This window comes from Eptesicus fuscus, chromosome 11 (assembly GCF_027574615.1).
Source record: "Eptesicus fuscus isolate TK198812 chromosome 11, DD_ASM_mEF_20220401, whole genome shotgun sequence".
NCBI classification, from domain to species: domain Eukaryota; kingdom Metazoa; phylum Chordata; class Mammalia; order Chiroptera; family Vespertilionidae; genus Eptesicus; species Eptesicus fuscus.
The window spans coordinates 88,032,071-88,056,842 of NC_072483.1; the positions used below are offsets into that span (position 1 = coordinate 88,032,071).

The 24,772-nt window shown below is 49.0% G+C and overlaps 1 protein-coding gene across 1 annotated transcript in view; it reads left to right on the plus strand.

The window, feature by feature from the left end:
- HECW2 (HECT, C2 and WW domain containing E3 ubiquitin protein ligase 2) overlaps positions 1-24,772 on the plus strand; it is a 183,187-nt gene that overhangs the window by 44,649 nt on the left and 113,766 nt on the right. The window contains exons 2-6 of the mRNA XM_054723028.1: positions 186-293; positions 7,324-7,418; positions 11,972-12,047; positions 18,635-18,804; positions 22,236-22,378. Coding sequence (XP_054579003.1) covers positions 186-293; positions 7,324-7,418; positions 11,972-12,047; positions 18,635-18,804; positions 22,236-22,378 — 592 coding nt within the window. The remainder of the gene's footprint in view (positions 1-185; positions 294-7,323; positions 7,419-11,971; positions 12,048-18,634; positions 18,805-22,235; positions 22,379-24,772) is intronic.

Consider the following 24,772-nt stretch of genomic DNA (forward strand, 5'->3'; position numbering starts at 1 on the left):
CGTCCCCCGTACAATGCCAGTGGAGACATTCAGCATAGTCATCTGCTGGGAGTCGTCACTCATGCTGGTGTTCACGGGCATTTCCCATCCATCTTCTCTCTGTCTGAGGACTTGTCTTGGTCTTGGAGCTGAGGAAGGACAGAGAGCGGTAATGAAGCTGAAAGGTGTTCCTTTGTTTTTTCCAGATGAGAATTCTCCAGCCAACTTCTGGGATTCTAAAAACAGGGGCGTGACCGGCACCCAGAAAGGGCAGCTCGTGTGGAGGATTGAGCCGGGGCCCTACTTCATGGAACGTAAGTAGCCACGAGTGAAACGGATGTTTGTTATGCGACGTTGCCTGGAGATGCGGGGATCTATGGGTCTTTTCTGAGTGCTATTTAAAATGCTTTTGGCTCTGATTTACACACACTTACACCATATAACTCCAAATTGGAAAATGTGTTATTTTAGAAAATACTCATTAGAGAATGTTCACATATTTTGAAAAGTGTGTGTGTGTTGTATGAACATATGATATCCTATCTAATAAAGACAGAATATGCAAATTGACGGTAACTCTGCGACAAAGATGGCGGCGCCCACAGCCCATAAGGAGGGAATATGCAAATTGATGTGACAAGGCGAGAGGCGGAAAGGCGGCTCCAGGCTGGAGCGGACAGGCGGTGCCGGCAGCCAGGGGAAGGAAGGCCCGTTCTTACACAAATCTTCGTGCATCGGGCCTCTAGTATAAATTATGTGTGGCTATTTTAATACTTCACACATTTTTATATACCTTTGCGTCTACATTTGTAATTCATATTTAATGATTAATACTAATGTTAGAGAGCAGGAAAAACATTCCAAGATTTAAATTTAAGGATTTAACTTAATTTAAAATATTTATTTGCTAACTCTGCTATTATTTTTCCCAGCGGCAGAATAACTTTTGCCTTTGGGTCCTGGTTTTTACAAGTGTGGGTCAGATAGTCTGGGACTGCGATAGAGGTCTATTTAGTAGGAATCCTGCAGATAATTCAACCATGCCCCCGTTATCTGATGTTATATTCGTTTGTACATGCAAATGCTTTTACATAGCACACGTGATTCACAGAAATATGTCATTCCTTTTTATTTTGGATGAGGGGGAGTATCTATACTTTCCACTAATATTATTGCAAACATAGTAAGTACATTTTTGTGGAGTAGCTAGATACTCCTGGAAGCAAATGATTTACTGGTTGGTCCAGGTTAATGTCTACACTTACAGAGTTTTTCCTTACTGCAGACAAAATTGGCTCTAAACATTTTCTGAGTTATTTATCTCTGTGTAACAATTAAATCTTCCATACGCAGGGTGTTTAGTCCAGGAGAGTGTGGGGATGCTATACAAGGAGGGTACTTACTACACCTTAAAATATAAAGTAAGGTTTGATCGAGTAGCGACTTGATGTAGGCACATTACCTACACTAATAAAAGAGAAAGATGCAAATTGACCATACCTTTGCGATGCCCACCAGCCAATCAGGAGTGAGTATGCAAATTAACCCAACAAAGATAGCGGGTTAATTTGCATATGCAGGCACCTAGCGGCCGGGCGCAGGGCGGGACACCTGCGTCATTGCCATGGCGTTCCGCACTGCCCCAGCCGCTCAGGGCCTCTGGGCAGCGTGGGAGGGCGGAAAGGCAGCTCCGGTCCGGAGCGAAGGCGGTGCCGGCAGCCAGGGGAAGGAAGGCCCATTCTTGCAAGAATCTTCGTGCATCGGGCCTCTAGTTAAAGCATATAAAACTACTGCACTGTAACAAGTTGTTTTGAAAGATTAGCAGCTATTACTTTGACTTGCCATCAGATTATTTCTTCCACATTTTCACTGGGAAGTCAGCATCCTAGAGCTTTCTCTAATCCCATTTCTGACCCTTAAGCAATGCCTTCTTTTCAGTTTAATTTCTGGCTAGATTCTCTCTTTAAATCTTGAGTGGAATGTAATTTTAAGGGAAAATGCTCATGATATAAGTGAGAGGGAAAAGGCAGAGACACACAGCACAGCCCCAGCTGAAATCATGGCAGAAGGGAAAGCCCCGAAGGGTATGTTTGCCAGAACGTGAATGAGAGGTTGTTTCTGGGGGGTGAGGTCACGGGCGCTTTTTCTTGCCTATTTCTACTTTACTTCCCCACCGTGGCCCAGCTGGCATTACTACCTAAGTCGTCGGAGAAGTAAGTGATAAAAGGATATGGGGAAACATGGAACGGGAACTAGCCCAGCTTCCTGTCAATGTGATTCCTCCTTTGGGAGGGTCCCAGGGTTTGAGAGGCTGACCTGGCTGAGAAACAGCACCAGCGGAGCTTCAGGGGAAACGGGGAAACGACCTTCGTGTGGGCTCCCAAGTGCGGAAGGCTGCCGGAGTGATGGCCCTGGGTGGCGCCTGCCGATTCATACTCGGGGGTGTTCCGAGATAAATACCTCAGAACACCGGGAAGAAGTCAGCATCACATGCTGCTGTCATGTGGAACAGTGTGTGTGAAAAACAACAGCCCGTGGACAGACGGTCTCAGTTTGTGTGGTTGATTTTCTTTCTCCCTTCCAAAGTGGTAGAGGTTCGGGACGTCCTGGCTGATTAGGCGCTAGTAAATCTCTCTTTCTCAGAGAAGGTTTTTCTTTACCCCTCCTGCTAGTACTTAATAGATTTCTCTCTCTCTCTCTCCCTCCCCCTTTTCTCTCTCTAAAAAATCAAGAAAAACATATCCTCTGGTGAGATTATGCAACATTTTTTTTTTTAAATCAGGAGGTGGCTGAGTATGTTAGACAGTTTTTATATTTTCAACCTTTGATCTTGAAAACTTAAAGACAGAGAAAAACATTTGCTTTCATCTTCAGACAGAACGTTTTTTATCTTTAGCTCATCAGAAGTCCAGGCAAAGTAAAATTCTCCAAAAATTGACCTAAATTCATGGCAAAACCTAGATTTGAGCACTGAGCTATTTCTGAATGTAAAGACGGCTTTGGTTTGTCTGGATAAACCCCTACAGGAGGCAGGAGGCAGGAGGCCAGGCATATTGTTACGGGACCTGCCTGGATGAATTTGGAGGACACAGACTGGTTTAATTTGGGGTAGACGACCTTGCTAGGCATTGGAGAAGAGGACGCTTCCCTCTGCACTTGTCATCAGACTGTCAAATATTCCTCAAATGAGCTGATGCTTGCAGAAACTGGATTGCTCATCTGGGCCATGTGCATTCTTGAGTTTTGAAATGTAAGAGGTTTCAAAAGTTGTCTTGGGTCAGACATGCCAGAACGTCTGTTTCTATAGTCTTTTATAGACTACTAGAGGCCCGGTGCATGAATTCGTGCATGGGTCGGGTCCTGCCGGCCCAACCTGATTGGGACGATCAGGCCGGGCTGACTGGGGGGAGGGGCTGTGGATGGTTGGCGGGCTGGCCTTGCCCCCCAATCAGGGTAGGGGGGGCGGTCAGGGGTGAGGCCGGCCAGGGGGAGGGGCTGCGGGCAGTTGGCCAGCCCCGCCCGCTGGTCAAACTCCCAGTTGAACTCCCGGCCGAGGGGACAATTTGCATATTAGCCTTTTATTATATAGGATGGTCATTCATTCATCCATTCATTCAGACCTGCTTTCTCGCCTGCCTTCCTCCTGTCTGTTTGACCATCGATATGTGGGGAATCCCTTCTTGGGTCGATGGATCCTTCCTTGCTCCCTAGTCCAGCTCCTCCGTCTCGCCGCCTGGGAGCGGGCTGGCCCTGTGAGCAGTGGGCTTCTCCCGGTTCTGATGCTCGGTCATCACACCTGCGTTGGCTTTCCCCTGTCCTTGCGTCCGTTTCCCGCAGGAATGAGTAGCTTTCTGTTTTCCTCTCGCAGTGAGAGGGTAAACATGTAGCTCCAACAGATGGCGGGGCCCCAACTGCCCTTGCCCCCCTTTTGGGTTTTCTTTCCAGGGGCCTCTTCCCATAACTAAAATGTGCAGGGACATTGGTCCACCTGCTGGTTTCTCTCTTACTCGGAGGGGAGGTCCTATGGTTACACTGTGTTTTAATCTTGAGTGACCGAAAGCACTAAAAATCCTATGTGGACAGGACGCTCCCACCCCGCATGGGACAGGCCCGTATTGGAGGGGCAGGCCTTTTTCCTGGGGTCCTGCTCTGGGACCTGGCTGGTTGGAGTCCAGGGGCCCACAGCTGTTCTGTGTTTTCCTCCCTGGGGACCTGCTGTGTGTTGGCTTTTTGTGACGGGTGATCTGCGTCAGTCCCTGTGCTCTGCCCCAGCAGGAAGCCGTGGGAAGCTGTTGGCTCTGCCCTGTTTGGGGTGACCATGTCCGCCCACAGAATCTGTTTTGTTCAATTCAGAGTCAGTTCATCTTAGAGGTCACTGAGACGCTAGTGTATCACTGGGGTTGGAGATCTGGGTCATAGCAAGGAATAAAATTCCTAAAATGCGTCGGCTGGCAAAGTGGGCCTGGCTACCAATATCCTACAGATAAGAATGAGCATCCCGGCCGGCATGGCTCAGTGATAGAGCATCAACCTAGGAACCAGGAGGTCCCGGTTAGATTCCCGGTCAGGGCCCAGGCCCAGGTTGTGGGCTTGATCCCCAGTGCGGGGGGCGTGTAGGAGGCAGCTGATCCATGATTCTCTCTCATCATTGATGTTTCTGTGTCTCTCTCCCTCTCCCTTCCTCTCTGAAATCAATAAAAAAATATATATTTTAAAAACGAGCAGTCACTTGTTTTGTCTTAGAGTGTGTTCCCTCGCTGACTATTTCGAGGACATGGCATCCTAACGTGAGAGTTCGGGGAAGATGTCTTACACAAATGCACATCTCGCTCACTCCCCGTTGACTTGGTCACGGAGGTCCGGCTGTCGGAGTCCTGGCCTCCAGCGTTAGAGGGTGACTCTGAGAGCTCCTGCCCGCAGAGCCCAGTGCTCACGCCTGCCACCGAGCTTGCCGGGCTTTGATGGGCCTGTGCACCGTGCTGAGCCCTGTTCTTGCCGAAGACGTGCTGTTGGTCTCGGGAGAAAGCGGGTGGGAGAGAAAGGCTGGCTCAGGTCTACGCAGCTGTTACCGTTTCGGGAATAATCAGAGCCCCGTGTCGGTGCTCGGGACAGTCACGCCTGGGTGTTCCGCGGAGGGCGGTGAGAATGAGGCTGGGATTCCCGCGCAGGTCCGTCCTCAGAGCCAGCAGCTCACCGTTCCTGCCTCGGCCACTCCTCGCTCCCAGCCTTCTCATCGGTTAGGTTTTCTCACCCGCAGGTTTCAGTCCCAGCCAGTGCGTTCTGTGAGCCTTTCTGATCCCGCGTGTCCTCACTGGTCTCTGGGGCCTCCAGCCTTCTCCCCGCCATCCTCCCTTTTAGCGTCTGTCTCCTGTGCTCTGTCAGGCCTGTGACTGTCACCTCCACACCCCATCCCCTGCTGGACCAGACGCCTTCCTCGGATTCTCTGCCCTGCCCAGGGGGGGCCGGGCCTGTCTGTGATGGGAACGTGGTCACAGTCTTCGGCTCGGCAGTGCTCGCTACAGTTTGAATCACCACAGGGATTAACGTTGGTGATGGAAAGAGTCAGTATTTTACCTCATGACAAGACTGTGTGTTTATTTATTTATTTATTTCATTATGGATAGGAAACGTGCAATAATATAAATTCCTAAAAGGGTTTTTCTTTAGTTGTTGTGTTTTTTTTCTCTTAAAACAAGTGAGCCACATACTCTGTGGAGGTCATCGGGTGCAGCCGGGAGGGCCAGTGGGAGGTGAGCTTCCTTGGGAAAACACGTCCAGTGGCCCCGCTCTAGGGTGTGATCCAGGGGACTCAGGGGAGGAAGCCGCTCCTGTAGGCGGCCTGGCCCGGGGCTGCCCGGCAGCATCCCTGCCGGTATCGGATGACACCTGGGGAACCAGGCATCTTGCGGTGGCTCAGGCGCTCTGCACACGGGAACATCCCCGTGTCTGTGCCATCGACCTGTGACGCATTCTGACTGCACGAGCTTTGAAACTGTTCCTTCCCAAAATCAGTACATGACATTGGTATTGCTCTTTATCGAGTTCAAATTTTACACATATAAAACACATATATGCTACATACATGTGTAGTATATATAAACACACACATAACCTGTGGATATAGACCTCCACATACATCTGCATCTGCACCTGCCTGTTCACATACCAGGAGTGTCTGTGCCGGTGGTTACTGAATTTGATCCCTGTCTAGTAGGTGCATTTAGATCACTTGGACATTTAAAACAATGCAGGTCCCCAGGCCCGAGCACTGCGTAGGCTAAGGCAGTATTTTTTCATACGTGTTAACCTGCTTTCTGTTTCCGTGGGCAGCTGCAGTCTGTCTGTATTGTAGGGGTTCAGAATGAAGGCTTTGATACCTAAGGCTGGCTTGCGTCCTGACTCTGTCATTTCCTGTTTGACCTTCAGCACATCTCCACACCCCATCTGCAGCCTGGGGGCAGGCCTTCTGCCTCCCAAAGTGGGGGTGAGGTTAAGGAGCCGCGAGACCAGAGAGACACCTCCACGCAGGGCAGCTAGTCTTAGCCTCGTCTCTGGTGGCACGTTGGCACATTATCTTCTAACTAGCATTCCCGTTGCAGGAAGAGTCCTGCAATAGGGTTTCCTGCTGCACTCTACCCCGCCCCGCCTGCTTTTCTCCCTTCTCTTCCGGCCCCGCCTCCGCTCCTCCCTTCTCCCCGGCCCCGCCTCCGCTCTTCCCTTCTCCTCCCCCTGGCTTGCTTGCTTCTCCGCAGCTTTGCTCCCTTCTGCAGCTCTTGGCTTCTTTCTACACTGTCTTGATATGCAAATTAACCGCCATCTTGGTTGGGATAATTTGCATACTCATCCTGATTGGTTGGTGGGCGTGGCTTGACTGGTGGGCGTGGCTTGGGCATAGCGAAGGTGCGGTCAATTTGCATATTTGTCTATTATTAGGTAGGATATGTTTGAGGGTGTTCTTATAACAGTCCAGGGAAGCATCTGAGACCAGTAAGAAGCCAGTGGTCGGCAAACTCATTAGTCAACAGAGCCAAATATCAACAGTACATGATTGAAATTTCTTTTGAGAGCCAAATTTTTTAAACCTAAACTTCTTCGAACGCCACGTCTTCAAAATAGACTCGCCCAGGCCGTGGTATTTTGTGGAAGAGCCACACTCAAGGAGCCAAAGAGCCGCAGTTTGCCGACCACTGGATAACCAATCCGTCGCCTCTGCTTGGGAAAGGAGGGGTCATTCAGAGACTCAGGAGCAGGGCTTTCTGAGAGGCGGTGTGGGAATGGCCTCAGCTGGTTCCCAGAGAACGTGCCTCCTGTCTGAATGATTGTTTTTCTCCTATCGGTCTGCAGCGGAGATAAAAATCTGCTTTAAGTACTACCACGGCATCAGCGGAGCCCTGCGAGCCACCACCCCCTGCATCACTGTGAGGAACCCCGCTGTGATGGTGAGTCCTCCTCCCTGCTTCCTGGGGTGGGCGGTCCCCGGGGGTGGGCGGTCCCCGGGGTGGGTGGTCCCGGGGGGTGGGCGGTCCCCGGGTCCTCGCCTTCTATTTCTGCATGTGCACCTCTGGCAGCTTATGGGGTGCAATGAGAAGGAAACACAGGGCACTGGGGCTCTGCTTTAGTGAAGGAAATCACGCGCAGGCTGGCTGACCTGCATCCATAATCTAACCAGTGGGAAAATACGATTTGATTTAGAACAGCTCTGTGTAGTCGGCTCTCCATGAAGCAAATTATGAGTGCTTCCCCATGGAAGGGGTTTCAGACTTCATTGGGTAGGAAATGGTAGCATTGCATCTGAGTGTGAATTGAATTTACAGGAGCTCAGTGAGTCGAAGGGAGAACAGTCATGACGGAGAGGGTGTGATTCTGCCTGCTGATCAGTGAGCTTTCCTCCCAAAGGGAGTGTGAGAGGGGGTCAGGCCTGTGCTGTTCCCCTGGGAGGCTCAGTGCTGAGTCCCTCTCCAGGCCGAGCTGGGGCCCAGTGCCTCCAGAGACCACACATGGTTTTGTACGACGTGGCCGGTCCGCGGCGGCCAGCTGCTTCTCCGGGCCTCGGTGGGAGAACGAGATGTTTAATTTTGTTTTGGAGGGCACCGTTGGCTTTGTTGGACCCTGGAAGGGAAAGTCTGTCCATTTCCAACCTGGCACTTCCCAGGGGAGTCCTTTTCTCGATGTGATTTTTCACTCCATCCACCAACCTTAGAATCTCTCAGCCTCACAAGCTGCTCTGCATTGCACATGGGTGATTGGACTTAGAGTTTAGGGGAATCCCGAGAGTGTAAGAGATGTAAGTCATTACACTTACATTGCTCGTTCCTAAAAATCAGGTCATGGAAGCATAGGAGAAAAATAGACTTCCATAATATCGAATCTTCATAACGTGTGTGTGTGTGTGTGTGTGTGTGTGTGTGTAAATGTATAGATGCACGCACTTTTGGAAATAGGCAAGTGGCCAGGTTGACTCCTTGAAATTCAGAAAGTAATCTTTGCCGATGGCGATTTGCAATTGTCCAGACCAGGGGTCCTCAAACTGTTTAAACAGGGGGCCAGTTCACTGTCCCTCAGACCGTTGGAGGGCCGGACTATAGTTTAAAAAAAAACTATGAACACATTCCTATGCACACTGCACATATCTTATTTTGAACTAAAAAAACAAAACGGCAAAAACACCCGCATGTGGCCCGCGGGCCGCAGTCTGAGGACGCCTGGTCCAGACCCACCAGTGCCGTATCAGCCAGTCCTTCCCTTTCTCCTCTCACGCATGCAATTACTCACGGGGTGCCAGCTAAGTGCCGGGCATCGCACGCACCACCAGGGACTCAGTGATAAGCAAAACACAGCGTTTGTTCTCACTGGTCTGGTGGGGGAGGAGAGACATCAACTAAGTTAAATTGTGTTTGTTTGAGTCGAATGACAATGAGCGGGAGTCAGACGGGGCTAGGAGGGCACCTGCTGGTAGGATTGATCCTGATCGGAAAGGTGTTGAGGGCTTCCTGAAGGAGGCATGCTTGCGGGGCTGTCTGCAGGATGAGTAGGAGCCACTCAGGTGGAGAGAGGTAGGGAAGAGCATCTTAGGTAGAGGGAGCAGTACGTGCGAAATCTGCAGTACCTAAGTACCGAGCCCACGGGTGAATTATGTCTGAGTCCCCACCGTAGGACACATGGTATGGAACACGAAAGGATCACCCACATTTCCTAGATAAGCCTTGGAAGTCCACAAGGAGAGTAACAGTTGTTGACTGCAACCTCTGCCGTGTCACATAGTCGGCACTGGCACATGCTGTAATTAATATTCTAAAGGGAAACAATGCAAAAGGAGAACTGCGGCGCTGTTTGCCGTAAAACCCTTTGAAAAACTAACTGTGTGTGAAATTAGACAATAGCTTCCAGACGCGGTTTTCTGAACTCCAGAATTTTTATTTATCTCTTTTAGACTTGAGCGGTTTCAACGATCCGCTATCACTGAAGGCAGCGGGAGTCCGCCGCCGGGTGAACATTGATCTCATTCCATTGATCTTTGCATTGAGATTATTCTGTCGAGTCCCGTGGCTCGTTTGGAGATAATTAATTTGCCTCAGACAGCGTGCAGAGCACCTTAACGGCTTCGTCGATACAGCGCTTGCGATCAGAATAGAATATTGTGGTTCAGAGGGTGACTCCTAGGATGGGTGGCCAGTAGGTTCCTGACCAGGCTTGAGGCGGTTGGGTCTGTGTCCAGAACGGAGAGGCTGTGCCTCGTGGCTGTGCCCCCTGCGTTGTGAGGGTGAGCGCCGTGTTTGTACCCAGCGTGATGGCCATCCCGGGACACGGCCTGTGGCCTGTGTTTAGGGATTGAGACTGATAAACGGCGCGGAGAGTCGCAAAGCCCACTTGGAATAGTCCCGGGAGCCGTCACTGGGCGCCTCCCTCGGGAAGGACATGAGCTGCCGCCCTCATCCGGTCCTCTCTCACACATCCTTCTGCAGTGAGTCCAGGACACACCGCTGTGCCCGCTCTGTCGCTGGGACCTGGACGTCACTGTCATTCCTCCGAGTACACGGCGGTGTGCATCTCAGACGCCTGGGACAGGAAATCCTCCGGCCTCAGGGACAGGCCGAGGCTGCCGCCACTCGCTGCCATGTGTTGTTTCTGCCCTGGGTTGACAGAGCTGCTTCTGGCTTTTCCTGGAACGAAGCTAGGGAGGGAGTTTATTTAAAACCCTTTCTCCCAACAGCGAGCGCAGACGTGTGTATCACCGCTCATGCCCCGGAGCTCGAGGGGCTGTGTGCTCCTCCCTGGCTTTATGGTCATCGGTGATCACATCGAATGCTTTGGGTATTCTTTCAGGTGGGCATTTTGCCACCGTTGCAGGCAAGGACAGTGTAGATCTGTGATTTATGTGAACATGGTTTCACATTAACCTTTTGCCGGACAGTGAACTACATTTTAAAAATGAGAATCCAAGGGCAAACTTTTTTGTTTCTATAATATCTTGTAGTACTTTAAGTAGGTTTTTAAAGAAAACCTATTTAAAGTTTATTTTTAAAAGACTATGCGTCTTTCCAGTTTTCTTTAGCTCACGTGGGGTGAGTCTCTCTTCGAAGAAAGGGTCATCGTGTCTTGGGGGCGGTACAGCGCACAGGGCCATGGGGTCCACTTGAGGGGACGCCGGGACCTATCCGGTCTGGCTGTCTCAGCTGCAGACTGCGCTCCCTTGCTGCTCACCGCTCTGCAGTGCGGGGTTGTGCGTGGTGAAAGCAGGACGAGGTAGTGACCAGCGATCAGGAGCCTGGCTGGTTTGCTATTGTCCCGCCGGTCAACCTGGGGGGGATGAGTCAGAGAGGTGGCACGCGGTGTAACGAAGCATACGTACTCACTGAGAGCCAGCCCAGTGTCGTCAAGGACGTGGTTTGATGGCTGGAATGTAAAAAGATACCTGGATGGGACCCCAGGATCCTGCAAATGACACGACCAGGAAGCAGTTAAGTGCCACATAAGATAGTTTTGACTAGGTTACAGGAAGTAGAGAAGGAAGTAGAAATGGATATTTCAGCATTTGCGTGGAACTTACTTCGGAGTTTTCCGGCTTTTCGTGGATTAGTGAAAGTTTTATTTGTTGGTGGCGTAAGATTTTTAGAGGAGCGTGGGGAGTGTTCCAAAGATGAAAGATGGAAGGGTGTGATATAAACGACGTGGTTTCTCTTTTCCAACGATTCAACATATATTCTGCCTTCAGCCTGTCTCTTACAGTATTGCAGATTTTTTTTTTTTTAGAAAACTATGAAATTTTGTTTCCTAGTATGCCATAATTGAGCACTCATTGTACATAAGTTGATGGAAAGGCTAAATCTGCTATGTGGTCTCTAAATGACTAGTTTCATGAGATAATTTACTCGAAAGCTTTTAGGAAAAGCTTCATAATACAAGGATTAGTACAATAGCGTTGAGAATGCCTATTACAACTAATTATAACAGCAGGTGCCATGTACCTACTGTAGCTCAGTCATATAGGCGATGGGACATCCATGTGGCCACTAAAAATGTTTGGCGAGAGAGGATCATTCTACATATGTATGGATGAGTCTGGTGTAAATCGCGTGTTTAGTTTATTCTAGGGTTTTCTAAAAGCTCTGAAGGAATTTGATGTTTGATTTTTTTAACTTAAGGAATGTTTTCATATATTAATAGCAACATAAGTCCATTTACAACCTATCAACTATCTTCTTATCAAAGAACTAAAAGGACATAAAGTCAGTTGATTCATATCCCAGCAAATCTAGAAGCTCCTATCAGTGATCTCATTTCGGGTAAAGATGAAGTTAGGTCTGCTCTTTCTCTCATCTCTGAGAATCTGCATTGGTGTCTCAATTCCCAGCTCTGCAGCTTATGAAAAGGCATATATACTCCATGCATGTTTGGTACAAACATCATCACATTGGCAAACATACGTGATTCCCCAGGAAGGCTGAGAGCCTCAGACCCCGTGAAGCTTCAGCCGCGTGTTTTTTGTCTGCAGATGGGGGCAGAAGGCGCGGAAGGAGGTGCGTCCGGAAGCCCGCATTCCCGGAAGCTCGTCAGCTTCACGCTGTCCGGTAAGGCCGCCTTTCGTTGGCTCCATGTCCAGCTTGAAAGTGTGCGATTGTAAGGGCCTCAGTAGTCCCTTCTTCTACAGATTCTCATATGTTCTAGGTGGACTAGTTATTGATCTGGGGGCTCATACTTCCGAAATTCAAGTATGTCTTTTACCAGGATAAAAATAGATCATTGATATAAACTCAGAAGTTACTTCTTCTAAGGAGTTTTCTGGTGGGAAAAAGACTCTAACTGTGCACAGTTACTTTAAAAAAAATCAGTAATGTCATGTGTGAACCCCACGTGAGGGCGTTGGTTATTGAACGTGATTTGTGCTTACCTCATCTAGAGAAAGGGAAATGTGGAAACTAGTGGGGGAAAAGCCGAGGGAAACCCCTATTTCTGTGGAGGAATACACATAAAAATAGAAAGTGGGTAAAACAATTTTTTTGTTGTTTTCTGGTTGCTGCAATGTTCTAATTGCTTGCATGTGTATCATAAAACGAACGCATTGGTGGTGAGCGGGAACTCATTTGTGGTTTACAAGGCTTATTTCATTGAAACTAGCAATTTAGAAACGAATAGGAGAAGATCAGTTGACCACCAAAGGGAAATAGTTTTTCACAGAACATCCTATATAATAATAGACAAATATGCAAATTGACCATACCTCCGACACACCCAGAAGCCACGCCCACAAGCCACGCCCACCATCCAATCAGAGCGAGTATGCAAATTAACCCAAACCAAGATGGCTACAGCCACAGAGAGCAAGGTTCCCTAGGTAACAGAGGAAGCCAAGCTTTCTGCCAGCCATTGCAGGCCTAAGCCTCCACTCAAGCTACAAAGTTTCAATTATAGAAGGTAAACAAATTCAAACAAATGGCAGCAGAATGGAGCTTGAGAGAGCAGGCCAGGGTTGCCGCTGGCAAGAGGGGAAGCAAAGCTTTCCACACACCCTGGATGTGCCACCCGCTTAAGGCAACAAAGTTTCAATTATAACCCCAACACAAATGGATTCGGGCCTTGGAGGGAGCCCCAGACTTGGCTCTGCTCCAGGCTACAAAGTTTCAGTTGTAGAAGGAAAATAAATTCCAGATACCAGGGTCTCTGCTTGCGTCCCAGGGGGCGTGGCCCACCTGTAAACCACCACAGGCCCCTTGCTCAGGCCGCCCCATGCCCCAAGGGAACCCCACCTTGATCAGGGACACCCTTCAGGGCAAACCAGCTGGCCCCCACCCCTGTACCAGGCCTCTATCCTATCTAATAAAAGAGAACTATGCAGATTGATCATCACTGCAACACACAATATAGCTGCCCCCATGTGGTCAAAGATCCTGCCCCCATGTGGACACAAGATGGCCACCACAAGATGGCCAGCAGGAGAGGGCAGTTGGGAGGCACCCAGCCTGCAAGGGAGGGCAGTTGGGAGGCACCCTGCCTGCAAGGGAGGGCAGTTGAGAGGGACCAGGCTTGCAAGGGAGGGCAGTTGAGAGAGATCAGGCCTGCAAGGAAGGGCAGTTGGAGGTGATCAACCCTGCAGGAGAGGGCAGTTAGGGGTGACCAGGCCAGCAGAAGAGGGAAGTTGGGGGCAAACAGTCTGGCATGGGAGTGATTAGGGGGTGATCAGGCTGGCAGGCAGAAGCAGTTAGGGGCAATCAGGAAGGCAGGCAGGCAAGCAGTTGGGAGCCAGCAGTCCTGGATTATGAGAGGGATGTCCGACTGCCCGTTTAGGCCCGATCCCAAGGATCGGGCCTAAACGGGCAGTCGGACATCCTTTGAGGGGTCCGAGATTGGAGAGGGTACAGGCTGGGCTGAGGGACAAACCCCCTCCGTGCACGAATTTCGTGCACTGGGCCTCTAGTCAGTTTATACAAACGGAAAAAAAACGCATGCAAGAAAATAAAAACACCTCTGTATGTGTGCATCCGTGTCAAATGTTACTTCGTATGTAGGCGACTCAAAAAAGTTTGAAAGCCTCTGATTTAAAAAAAAAATTAACGGGCAGTCATAAGGTCAAGAATTCACTGAGGAAGTCAGCATTTGACATGGGTTTTTAAAGCCGACGACTCTGCTACAGTGCATCCAAAATGAAGTCTAACCGACGTCTGTCACTGTCAGATGCTTTGTTTTCGTTTTCCCATCTGTGTTGTGCTTCTGAAACTTAAATTCAGTTCACTTTCTTGGCTGCAAAACATGTGCATGAAAATGCATGTTCTCACGAGGGAGGGTGAGCAGGCTGATCTTGAAAACAGACGTGGCGATGGTGCGCCCTCATCGCATACGACCCAAGGGCGCACAGGACGGCGCTCACGGCTGCCAGGGCCTTCAGCACCATGTCTGTCCCAGCGGAGGAGGCACTTCCTGGGAACGCTTTCTGGGCTTTGTTTCTTGGCAGGTCCCCGCGGTGGTAACGGGTGACTTACGGTTCACATTTGGCCAGTACGTATGTTTTGGTTGGAACCCTCAGGGTTTGCCGATGTCTAGGTTTTTAGCAGGGCCCTTAGACGTCCCACTGCCTGTGACACTCCCCTGTCCCTTCATCTGTCCGTCTTTTGAGAGCAGGGCAGGTCCTGTACTTTAGACCTCACACCCCCAATGATGCTTATCCAGGAGCATGGAGGCCCTGTGGAGTGGCTGCTCTTCTCTTGCAGGTCAGGAGTTCTTTCTTCATCGGTGGGAACCCGAGCCAGCCTGCGTGGCTCAGGACATTTAGTTTGGCCACACGTGGTTCTCTTAGTGTAGAAGCCTCGCCCTGTGCTTCCCAGTGGTCAGTATCATTCTGAATAGGATACACACAGCCCAGTTGGCGTGGCTCAGTGGTTGAGCGTCGACCTGTGAATCAGGAGGTCACGGTTCTATTCCCAGTCAAGGGCACATGCCCGGTTTTCGGGCTTGATCCCCAGTAGGAGGCGTGCAGGAGGCAGCCGCTCAATGATTCTCTCTCATCATTGATGTTTCTATCTCTCTCTCCTTCTCCCTTCCTCTCTGAAATCAATCCTATCTAATAATAGAGTAACATGTAAATTACCATCACTCCGCTACGCCCACGATTGGGCGGCGGGAGGCTGGGAGGCGGGACTCGGGGTGGCCTATCCGGCCATTGAGAGGCACCGGATCCGCTGCCACTGAGGGGGGCTACCCTGCTGTTGAGAGGCGCCGGGGGCGGGACTCCCGCCCCCTGCACCTCTCAACGGCCAGATCTGCAGCCGCTGAGGGGGCCTGCCACGGACACCCAGCTGCGCCTCTCAACGGCAGGGTAGCCAGGTGTCCGCAGCAGCCCCCCTCAGTGGCCGTTGAGAGGCGCAGGGGCGGGAGTCCCGCCCCCTGCGCCTCTCAACAGCAGGGTAGCCCCCCTCAGCGGCCGCGGACCATCAAAAGTGGGGAAGCTGGGTGCCTGTCTGCTCCGGCACCAGGCCTTTCAGAAGCCTCCGCCGAGCCAGAGGCTTCTGAAAGGCCTGGTGCACCACCGGACAGGCATCCAGCTCCACCGCGAAAAGCGAAAGCGTGTAGGGGACCTTACACGTGCATGATTCAATCATGCACTGGGCCTCTAGTAAAAATATTTAAAAAATGACACACAGATATTGGTTTTGGCTCCAGAGGGATGTTAATTAACTCACTACAGGAGAATGAGCATCTAGATCATGAAAATCCCAGGACATTTTCCTAAAAAGTAGGGGCACAGCCAGTTGTTTCTTCGTTAAATACAACTTCTTCTAATGTCCCACCTCAGTGCACGTGGCGGCTGGCTAACATCATGTCTTATTTCCTACCGTAGGGTCAGATATGTGCAGGTGGTAGGCAGAAGTGGCTAACATGATGGACTATGAAAACAAGACTCCAATGGTAATTCTGGAAAAATTAGTCTGGTCGTAGCGTATTGACAGTGAGTGGCGATACTTACCCAGGAGCATGGAAGCCCTGTGGAGTGGCTGCCTGCAGACGCTCTACTCTTGATGATATACAGATAAGTAGGGACACAAATAATCGAGCTCTACAGCAAAAACCAAAAGCTGTGTTTTGCCCTGGCTGAGTTGGTTGGGGCATCATCGCATACACCAAAAGGCTGTGGGTTTGATCCCCGGTCAGTGCTTGTGCGGGAGACAACCAATTGATGTTCCTGTCTCACATCGATGTTCCTGTCTCACATCAATGTTTCTCTCTCTCTCTCCCCCCTCCCTTCCTCTCTCTAAAAAAACAAAAACAACAACAAAAAACAACCAACATCCCCAAAACAAAACAACAACAACTGTGTTTTGATGAATATCTTAACCCTCTTCTCTAAATAAAACTGTAAACCAGGATACTTACCATGTCATACCTTTGTGACTTTGAGGCCTTCATTGGACTATTAGGTGAGGCAGATGTTTCTGAGCAACAAGAGATACAAAAGGCAAAAGAGAGAAAGGAGAGCAGAAATGAGACGGGTGCGGGGAACTGAGCAAGCAGACTACACGTCGTCGGCAGTTGATTGTATTTCCCAGGGGAGGTTGATTTGTGCAGTGTCCCTGTGGGAATCGTCGGTGTGAAGGTTGACAGTGACTTCTTTCATCACGGCGGCTTCCTCTTCTGGGGAAATTCTTGGTGTTCAAGGGAATGTTTTGCATGAATGATTTGCTAGCCCTGTCAGACTGTGCGGCAGCCATTTCTGCACCTGCTGTTCCTCATTTGTTGCAAAGAAGTCGACTTACTATCTAAAGAATATCATTTTTTTCTGTCTTTGAGTCTGAGGCGAGCATAATCAAGAAAGGTAAGAAAATAAGGATGTAAATTGCATTTTCTCTCTCAAGGCTATTTTATGCTAAACAAAGCCAAGTAAAGACATGTCGCAGTGTTAAACTGGTAATGAAGTGCAGGCACATTGGGCGGTGCCAGGGATGGGAACGGGAAGGCTCCTGAGATGACAGCAGCGTCTCTGAGTGCCTGTCTAGTTCTCAGCTCCCGCCGGTCCTCAGGCCAGTGATCTTACTCTGCTTCATGCAGTGTTCTCCGCATCAGGTCCTGTTGGTTGAATTTTTCAATCTTTGCCAGGATATTAAAGTAAGTTTTTCGTGTGTGTGTGTGTGTGTGTTTGTGTGTGTGTGTGTGTGTGTGTGTTTAATTGTTTTTAGGAGAGGGAGAGAGAGCTAGAAACATCAGTGATGAGAGAGAATCATTGATTGGCTGCCTCTTGCATGCCCCACACTGGGGATGGAGCCTGCGACCCAGGTACGTGCCCTTGACCAGGAATCAAACCTAGGACCCTTCGGTCCACAGGCCGATGCTCTATCCACTAGGCAAACCAGCTAGGGCTTTGCCAACACATTAAACTGCCGCCCTCTACTGCCAGTTGCGTGTCATCAGACTCTCCTGGTCTCTTTTCATGGCACAGACGTCTAGACCCCAAGTTCCCGCTGGTAGATGGGGACGTGAGCTTCCTCCCGTGAGCAGGGAGCAGGCCCCAGGGAGTAGGGCTCTCTGGGCAGCCCCGGGCCAGCTCTGTCCTAAGAAAGACTTTGTGTTTCAGAAATGGGATTGAGTAGGATGACCGTGGAGACCATTTGGGGTCACGTGACGGGGTCTCTTCCCCAGCGGGTCTGGGTGACCCAGAGGTCTTTGGAGGTTCATGGGCCATCTATCTGCAGGTGTCTGTCTACACCAGTGGGCGGGGCCTCCCGACCCTAAGCATCACTGCGTGAGGTGACCTGGAAGCAGTCAGTCCTTCTAGACACTCCGAGACCCCTCAGTTCTCAGGCTGACCCCCGGCACACAGGTATTCGCAGAAGGGTGTCGGGGGTCCAGTGAAGCCAGCTTCATTTCCTGACGTGTGTGCCTCTCTTAGCCTGGCCTTAAAAAAAAAAAAAAAAAAGAAGTGTCATTCTCTTTGTGAACCAGACTTTGGCCAGAACTTTTAGCAGCTCACGTAGTGAAATCACAGCTGCTGCATCTGAGGTGAGACGTGGGGCATTCGTTCAACATTTAAGTGACTGAGGCTGTTGAAAAAGTAACCTCACAGTTATTTAATCTAGTAGGTAGCGTTCAGATTTCAGAAATATTTCTGGTCTCCCCGTGTTCCTATCGTCCGTGGCATTTGTGGGATACATGTGACACTGTAAATGTGTGTAACTGAATGTGCGCTCAGCAGCGTCCGCCCCAGTTAAACGTAGGTCAGTGCATTTCGTGTATGTATGTATGTCAAAGATTCATTTTTCTCTCATGAAGGGACCTATTGTGTGTGTGTGTTTTTTTTTTTTTTAAAAAAATAAACAGTTTACTAAGGATTTCTCTCAAGACATTGCAATGCTGGCTGCCAACCCACATTCACGTTAGAATCAGAATGATTCCCGGAGGGAGTGTAGGTGTGTAAGGTGGGGTAAAGTTTGGTCTCCTGCTGGCAGCCCGTTAGGAGACCCCTCCGCTGGGATTAGCCACGGCCCGCTTGTCCTGACTTACCTACGCGATCGCGGTATGAGTCACGGTGTTACTGTCTCACCAGATCGTTTCTGTTCGGCGCTTCCTGTCTGATTATTTAAGAACAACTTGTCGTTGAGCTGTTTGTCCTTCCGTCTCTTTTCCTCTGCCCTCCTCTGCCCTTCCTCCCTCCTCTCTCTCTCTTTCTTTGAAGATCTCAGAGCTGTTGGGCTAAAGAAAGGGATGTTCTTCAACCCGGACCCTTACCTGAAGATGTCCATCCAGCCCGGGAAGAAGAGCAGCTTCCCCACCTGTGCCCACCACGGGCAGGAGCGGCGGTCCACCATCATCAGCAACACCACCAACCCCATTTGGCACCGAGAGGTAAGGTGGTCCTCGGGGTCTGAGACGTGACAACTCCATCCCTTCCCTCCGGACTCTGTGCATCATTGATCTGTGTACAGGTGTGAGCCAGAGGTGTCTGCGGGGTCTGTTAGAGAGAGGGCACAGTGAGAATGAGCTATGCCCTCTAGCCAGAGCTGGTCTAGGATAAGGCAAGGGAAGCACCATCCAATTTAAAGGATGCCAAAAGACTCAAAAATCGAAAGAAATACTTTCTTTCTCTTTATTGATTAAGGTATTACATATGTGTCCTTGTCCTCCCAGAGTCCCCCCACCCCCTCATTCATGCCCTCACCCCCCTGGTGTCTGTGTCCATTGGTTAGGCTTATATGCATGCATACAAGTCCTTTGGTTGATCTCTCCCCCTCACCCCCACCTTCCCCTACCTTCCCTTTGAGGTTTGACAGTCTGATCGATGCTTCTCTATGGTTCTATTTTTGTTCATCAGTTTATGTTGTTCATTATAATCCACAAATGAGTGAGATCATGTGATATTTATCTTTCTCTGACTGACTTATTTCACTTAGCATAATGCTCTCCAAGTCCATCCATGCTGTTGCAAATGGTAGGAGTTCCTTCTTTTTTACGGCAGCATAGTATTCCATTGTGTAGATGTACTACAGTTTTTTAATCCACTCATCTGCTGATGGGCACTTGGGCTGTTTCCAAATCTTAGCTATGGTGAATTGTGCTGCTATGAACATAGGGATGCATATGTCCTTTCTGATTGGTGTTTCTAGTTTCTTGGGATATATTCCTAGAAGTGGGTTCACTGGGTCAAATAGGAGTTCCAGTTTTAGTTTTTTGAGGAAACTCCATACTGTTCTCCACAGTGGCTGCACCAGTCTGCATTCCCACCAGCAGTGCACGAGGGTTCCCTTTTCTCCGCATCCTCGCCAACACTTGTCGTTTGTTGATTTATTGATGATAGCCATTCTGACAGGTGTGAGATGACACCTCATTGTCATTTTGATTTGCATCTGTCGGATGATTAGTGAGCATGTTTTCATACTTTAATGCAATATATATATATATATATATGTGTGTGTGTGTGTGTGTGTGTGTGTGTGTGTATTTAATGACTTCTAGTTTTTAAAAATATATTCTTATTGATTTCAGAGAGGAAGGGAGAGGAAGGGAGAAATAGAAACATCAATGATAAGAGAGAACCATTGATTGGCTGCCATCTGCAGGCCCCACACTGGGGGTCGAGTCCACAAGCCGGGCATGTGCCCTGACTGGGAATCGAACCGTGGCCTCCTGGTTCACAGTTCGATGCTCAACCACTGAGCCACACCAGCTGGGCTGCAATATATTTCTTAAAAAGTCAAAATCAATGCAAACAGATGATGAGAACAAAGTGTCACAATGTGGGGACAGCACAGGCCCAGCAGCATTATCTTGCAGTCACGTTGGACCTTGAGGCAGAAGGGGAAATCAGAGGTCTTGTTTTTCATTTAAAATGTTGGTGTTTGGTTCTAGCATATATTCAGTACAAATTAAAGGAGTTTCCCCGCCTGCAGGCTTTGGCAAATGTGTTTGGGGTTTCTAGATTTCAGGAAATTCCATGCGCCTCTCGGAGAGTGAAGCCAGATTGTGTTGATGGTACTTAGCTCCCTCCCCACTCCCTTATGCTTCCAGTGGGCTCGGTGCAGCGTGCCAGGGAGCCCAGCGAGGGGCTCTCCCTAGAGCTACAGAAAGTCCGAGAACGAACAGAGACCCCGTTTCTCATCGAGTGCGGACAGCGTGGGCTCTCCACCGTTTCTTTGGGATCCAAGACACATTTCCAGGACTAGATAGAGCGTTTCTGGGTAAACCTTCACTGGCATAGGAATCACACTGTTAATTACAACATTCCCTAACTCTGTGGTCGGCAAACTGCGGCTCGCGAGCCACATGCGGCTCTTTGGCCCCTTGAGTGTGGCTCTTCCACAAAATATCACGGCCTGGGCAAGTCTATCTTGAAGAAGTGGCGTTAGAAGAAGTTTAAGTTTAAAAAATGTGGCTCTCAAAAGAAATTTCAGTCGTTGTCCTGTTGATATTTGGCTCTGTTGACTAATGAGTTGGCCAACCACTGCCCTAACTGAGAATTGACAGTCATGCTCTGACAGTGTGTGGAAGTGTTTCTTGTGGGAGGGAGAGAACTCAGGGGCCCTAATACCAACTGGAGGAAAGATACGGCTCTTTGAGACGTGCCGGCCCAGCAAGGTGTTTTTCCGGGAGAGTTCTCAGGTTATTGAAACAGATAAAAGCATGTTTCCTTTTTCCTGGTTTTAAAAACAAGTACTTACTGTCTCTAAAATAGTAAATCACTTGTAAAGGCGGACCACCTAATTTCAACACATTAGAAGCCTAGAAAACATAAAATTTATCTCAACATGAGCTCTAGCAGGCAGAGAGTGCAATAATTAGCAATAACTTTATTTTATTTTCCTCACATTTGATATTTACAAAGTTCTTACCCACGTGGCCAGTGCCAGCCTCAGGAGGGGGTGCAAATTATTTACTTGAATATTTACCAAGGAAACCAGGCTATTCGATAGATGTTTCTATTTTAACGGGGGTATTTGAACCTATGTTGGGCAACTTCTACATAACATGGGATCAGGAATGAAAATTGCTGTTAACCAAATATATCGGTTCATTCTAAACCATCCTATACCAGCATATTACATTTCGAAGAATGAAGATACAATAAATATATGAATACTAAAATTGTATTGTGCACAATTACTGTTTGGTAACATCTCCTAAAACTGTTGAAGCAGGAAAGGATGTGGTTATACAGATCCCTAGCTGTTGGGTTTGTTTTTTTTTAAATATATTTTTATTGATTTCAGAGAGGAAGGGTAAAGGATAGACAGACAGAAACATCAATGATGAGAGAGAATCATTGATCGGCTTCCTCCTGCACTCCCCCCACTGGGGACCAAGCCTGTAACCCAGGCATGTGCCCTGACCTGGAATCGAACTGTGACCTCCCGGTTCATAGGTCGATGCCCAACCACTGAGCCACACCAGCCGAGCAGCTGTTGATTGTGGAAGTTAATGAGTCTGAGTGAATAAAGCAGGGGTCCTCAAACTTTTTAAACAGGGGGCCAGTTCACTGTCCCTCAGACCGTTGGAGGGCCGGACTATAGTTTAAAAAAACTATGAACAAATTCCCATGCACACTGCACATATCTTACTTTGAAGTAAAAAAACAAAACGGCAAAAACACCTGCATGTGGCCCGCGGGCCGTAGTTTGAGGACGCCTGGAATAAAGGATTGACAATAGCTGCAGCTCCTTCAGGCAATGTGGACTCCGTATGTCATTAAGATTGAAAAGCGATAGCATTTCCTATCATAATAAATGATGTCATTTCCTATTTGCCTTTTTCTGAATCAACCTGTTATCCGTTTTTATTTTCAGAAATACTCCTTTTTTGCACTTCTTACCGATGTCTTAGAAATTGAAATTAAAGACAAATTTGCCAAGAGCCGTCCTATCATCAAGCGTTTCCTGGGGAAGCTGACCATCCCCGTGCAGCGGCTGCTGGAGCGCCAGGCCATCGGGTAATCACCAGCCCGCCCCCCCCCAACCAACACCTCTGGGTGGGCCTTTCAGGGGGGACGGGGGGTTTGCACAGAAACAGCTGAAATGATGCTTTCATTTCTGGCCCTAGGCCTGTGCTTACTGCTAAGACGTGATGACACATACCTTTTGAAAGTGGAAATGCTCCTACGTGAAAACGTGCGGAGAAAGCGCTTTGATTTAGTTAGGCGCCGCTTTGGGGATCTGTCTTTCCCCAGGTGGCCTGCCGCTAGCATTTCCGCACCAGATCACGGGGCTCAGCCGAGTGGAGTCTCTGGGAATCTTCTAGAAAGGCCTCCCCAGGTCAGATCCTGGTGTCGGGTTGACCCCTCCCCGATCTGAGTTGATCCCATCCGTGGTTGACGGTAGAACGAACTCCTAGACATACACATTCACTCAGGCGGCTGTCATTTACTTTTGCTGTCTGGGAGCCTTTCTTTTTAAAAAAAATATATTTTATTGATTTTTCACAGAGAGGAAGGGAGAGGGGGAGAGAGTTAGAAACATCGATGAGAGAGAAACACCGATCAGCTGCCTCCTGCACACCCCCCACTGGGGATGTGCCCGCAACCAAGGTACATGCCCTTGACTGGAATCGAACCCAGGACCCTTGAGTTCGCAGGCCGACGCTCTATCCATTGAGCCAAACCAGTTTCGGCAAAAAATATATATTTTATTGATTTTTTACAGAGAGGAAGGGAGAGGGGGAGAGAGTCAGAAACATCGATGAGAGAGAAACATCAATCAGCTGCCTCCTGCATACCCCCTACTGGGGATGTGCCTGCAACCAAGGTACATGCCCTTGACTGGAATCGAACCTGGGACCCTTGAATTCGCAGGCCGATGCTCTATCCACTGAGCCAAACCGGTTAGGGCTGGGAGCCTTTTGTAAGTTGTGAGTAACAGAGGTAAGAAATCATAACACGCCTCCACCCCTTGTTATAAATGGCCTGTCGATGTGTACATGGCGAGTGCCAGCAAACGCGGTGACACTGGCGCTCTGAGGCGGCACTCGGACCTTGGTCATTGTAAGAGAGCGTGATGAACACGTGGCGGTTGCAGTAGTCATAGCAGTAGCCGTAGCAGCAGTGAGAGGAGTCACAGTAGTGAGAGGAGTCATAGCAGTAAGGGTAGTAATAGTAGTAAGAGGAGTCACAGTAGTGAGAGGAGTCATAGCAGTAAGGGTAGTAATAGTAGTAAGAGGAGTCACAGTAGTGAGAGGAGTCATAGCAGTAAGGGTAGTAATAGTAGTAAGAGGAGTCACAGCAGTAAGAGGAGTCATAGCAGTAAGGGTAGTAATAGTAGTAAGAGGAGTCACAGCAGTAAGAGGAGTCATAGCAGTGAGGGTAGTGATAGTAGTAAGAGGAGTCATAGCAGTAAGGGTAGTAATAGTAGTAAGAGGAGTCACAGCAGTAAGAGGAGTCATAGCAGTGAGGGTAGTGATAGTAGTAAGAGGAGTCATAGCAGTAAGGGTAGTAATAGTAGTAAGAGGAGTCACAGCAGTAAGAGGAGTCATAGCAGTAAGGGTAGTAATAGTAGTAAGAGGAGTCACAGCAGTAAGAGGAGTCATAGCAGTGAGGGTAGTGATAGTAGTAAGAGGAGTCATAGCAGTAAGGGTAGTAATAGTAGTAAGAGGAGTCACAGCAGTAAGAGGAGTCATAGCAGTGAGGGTAGTGATAGTAGTAAGAGGAGTCATAGCAGTAAGGGTAGTAATAGTAGTAAGAGGAGTCACAGCAGTAAGAGGAGTCATAGCAGTAAGGGTAGTAATAGTAGTAAGAGGAGTCACAGCAGTAAGAGGAGTCATAGCAGTGAGGGTAGTGATAGTAGTAAGAGGAGTCATAGCAGTAAGGGTAGTAATAGTAGTAAGAGGAGTCACAGCAGTAAGAGGAGTCATAGCAGTAAGGGTAGTAATAGTAGTAAGAGGAGTCACAGCAGTAAGAGGAGTCATAGCAGTGAGGGTAGTGATAGTAGTAAGAGGAGTCATAGCAGTAAGGGTAGTAATAGTAGTAAGAGGAGTCATAGCAGTGAGGGTAGTAATAGTAGTGAGAGGAGTCACAGTAGTGAGAGGAGTCATAGCAGTAAGGGTAGTAATAGCAGTGAGAGGAGTCATAGCAGTAAGGGTAGTAATAGTAGTAAGAGGAGTCATAGCAGTAAGGATAGTAATAGCAGTAAGAGGAGTCATAGCAGTAAGGGTAGTAATAGTAGTAAAAGGAGTCACAGTAGTGAGAGGAGTCATAGCAGTAAGAGGAGTCACAGTAGTAAGAGTGGGGACAGTGGCCGTGTCAGCGTTGGCAGCATTCGTGGCTGAGGTTCCCAGCCGTACTCGTCCCGGCAGAGCTAGTGAACAGATAAGACACCGAGACTCGCTCTCTGTC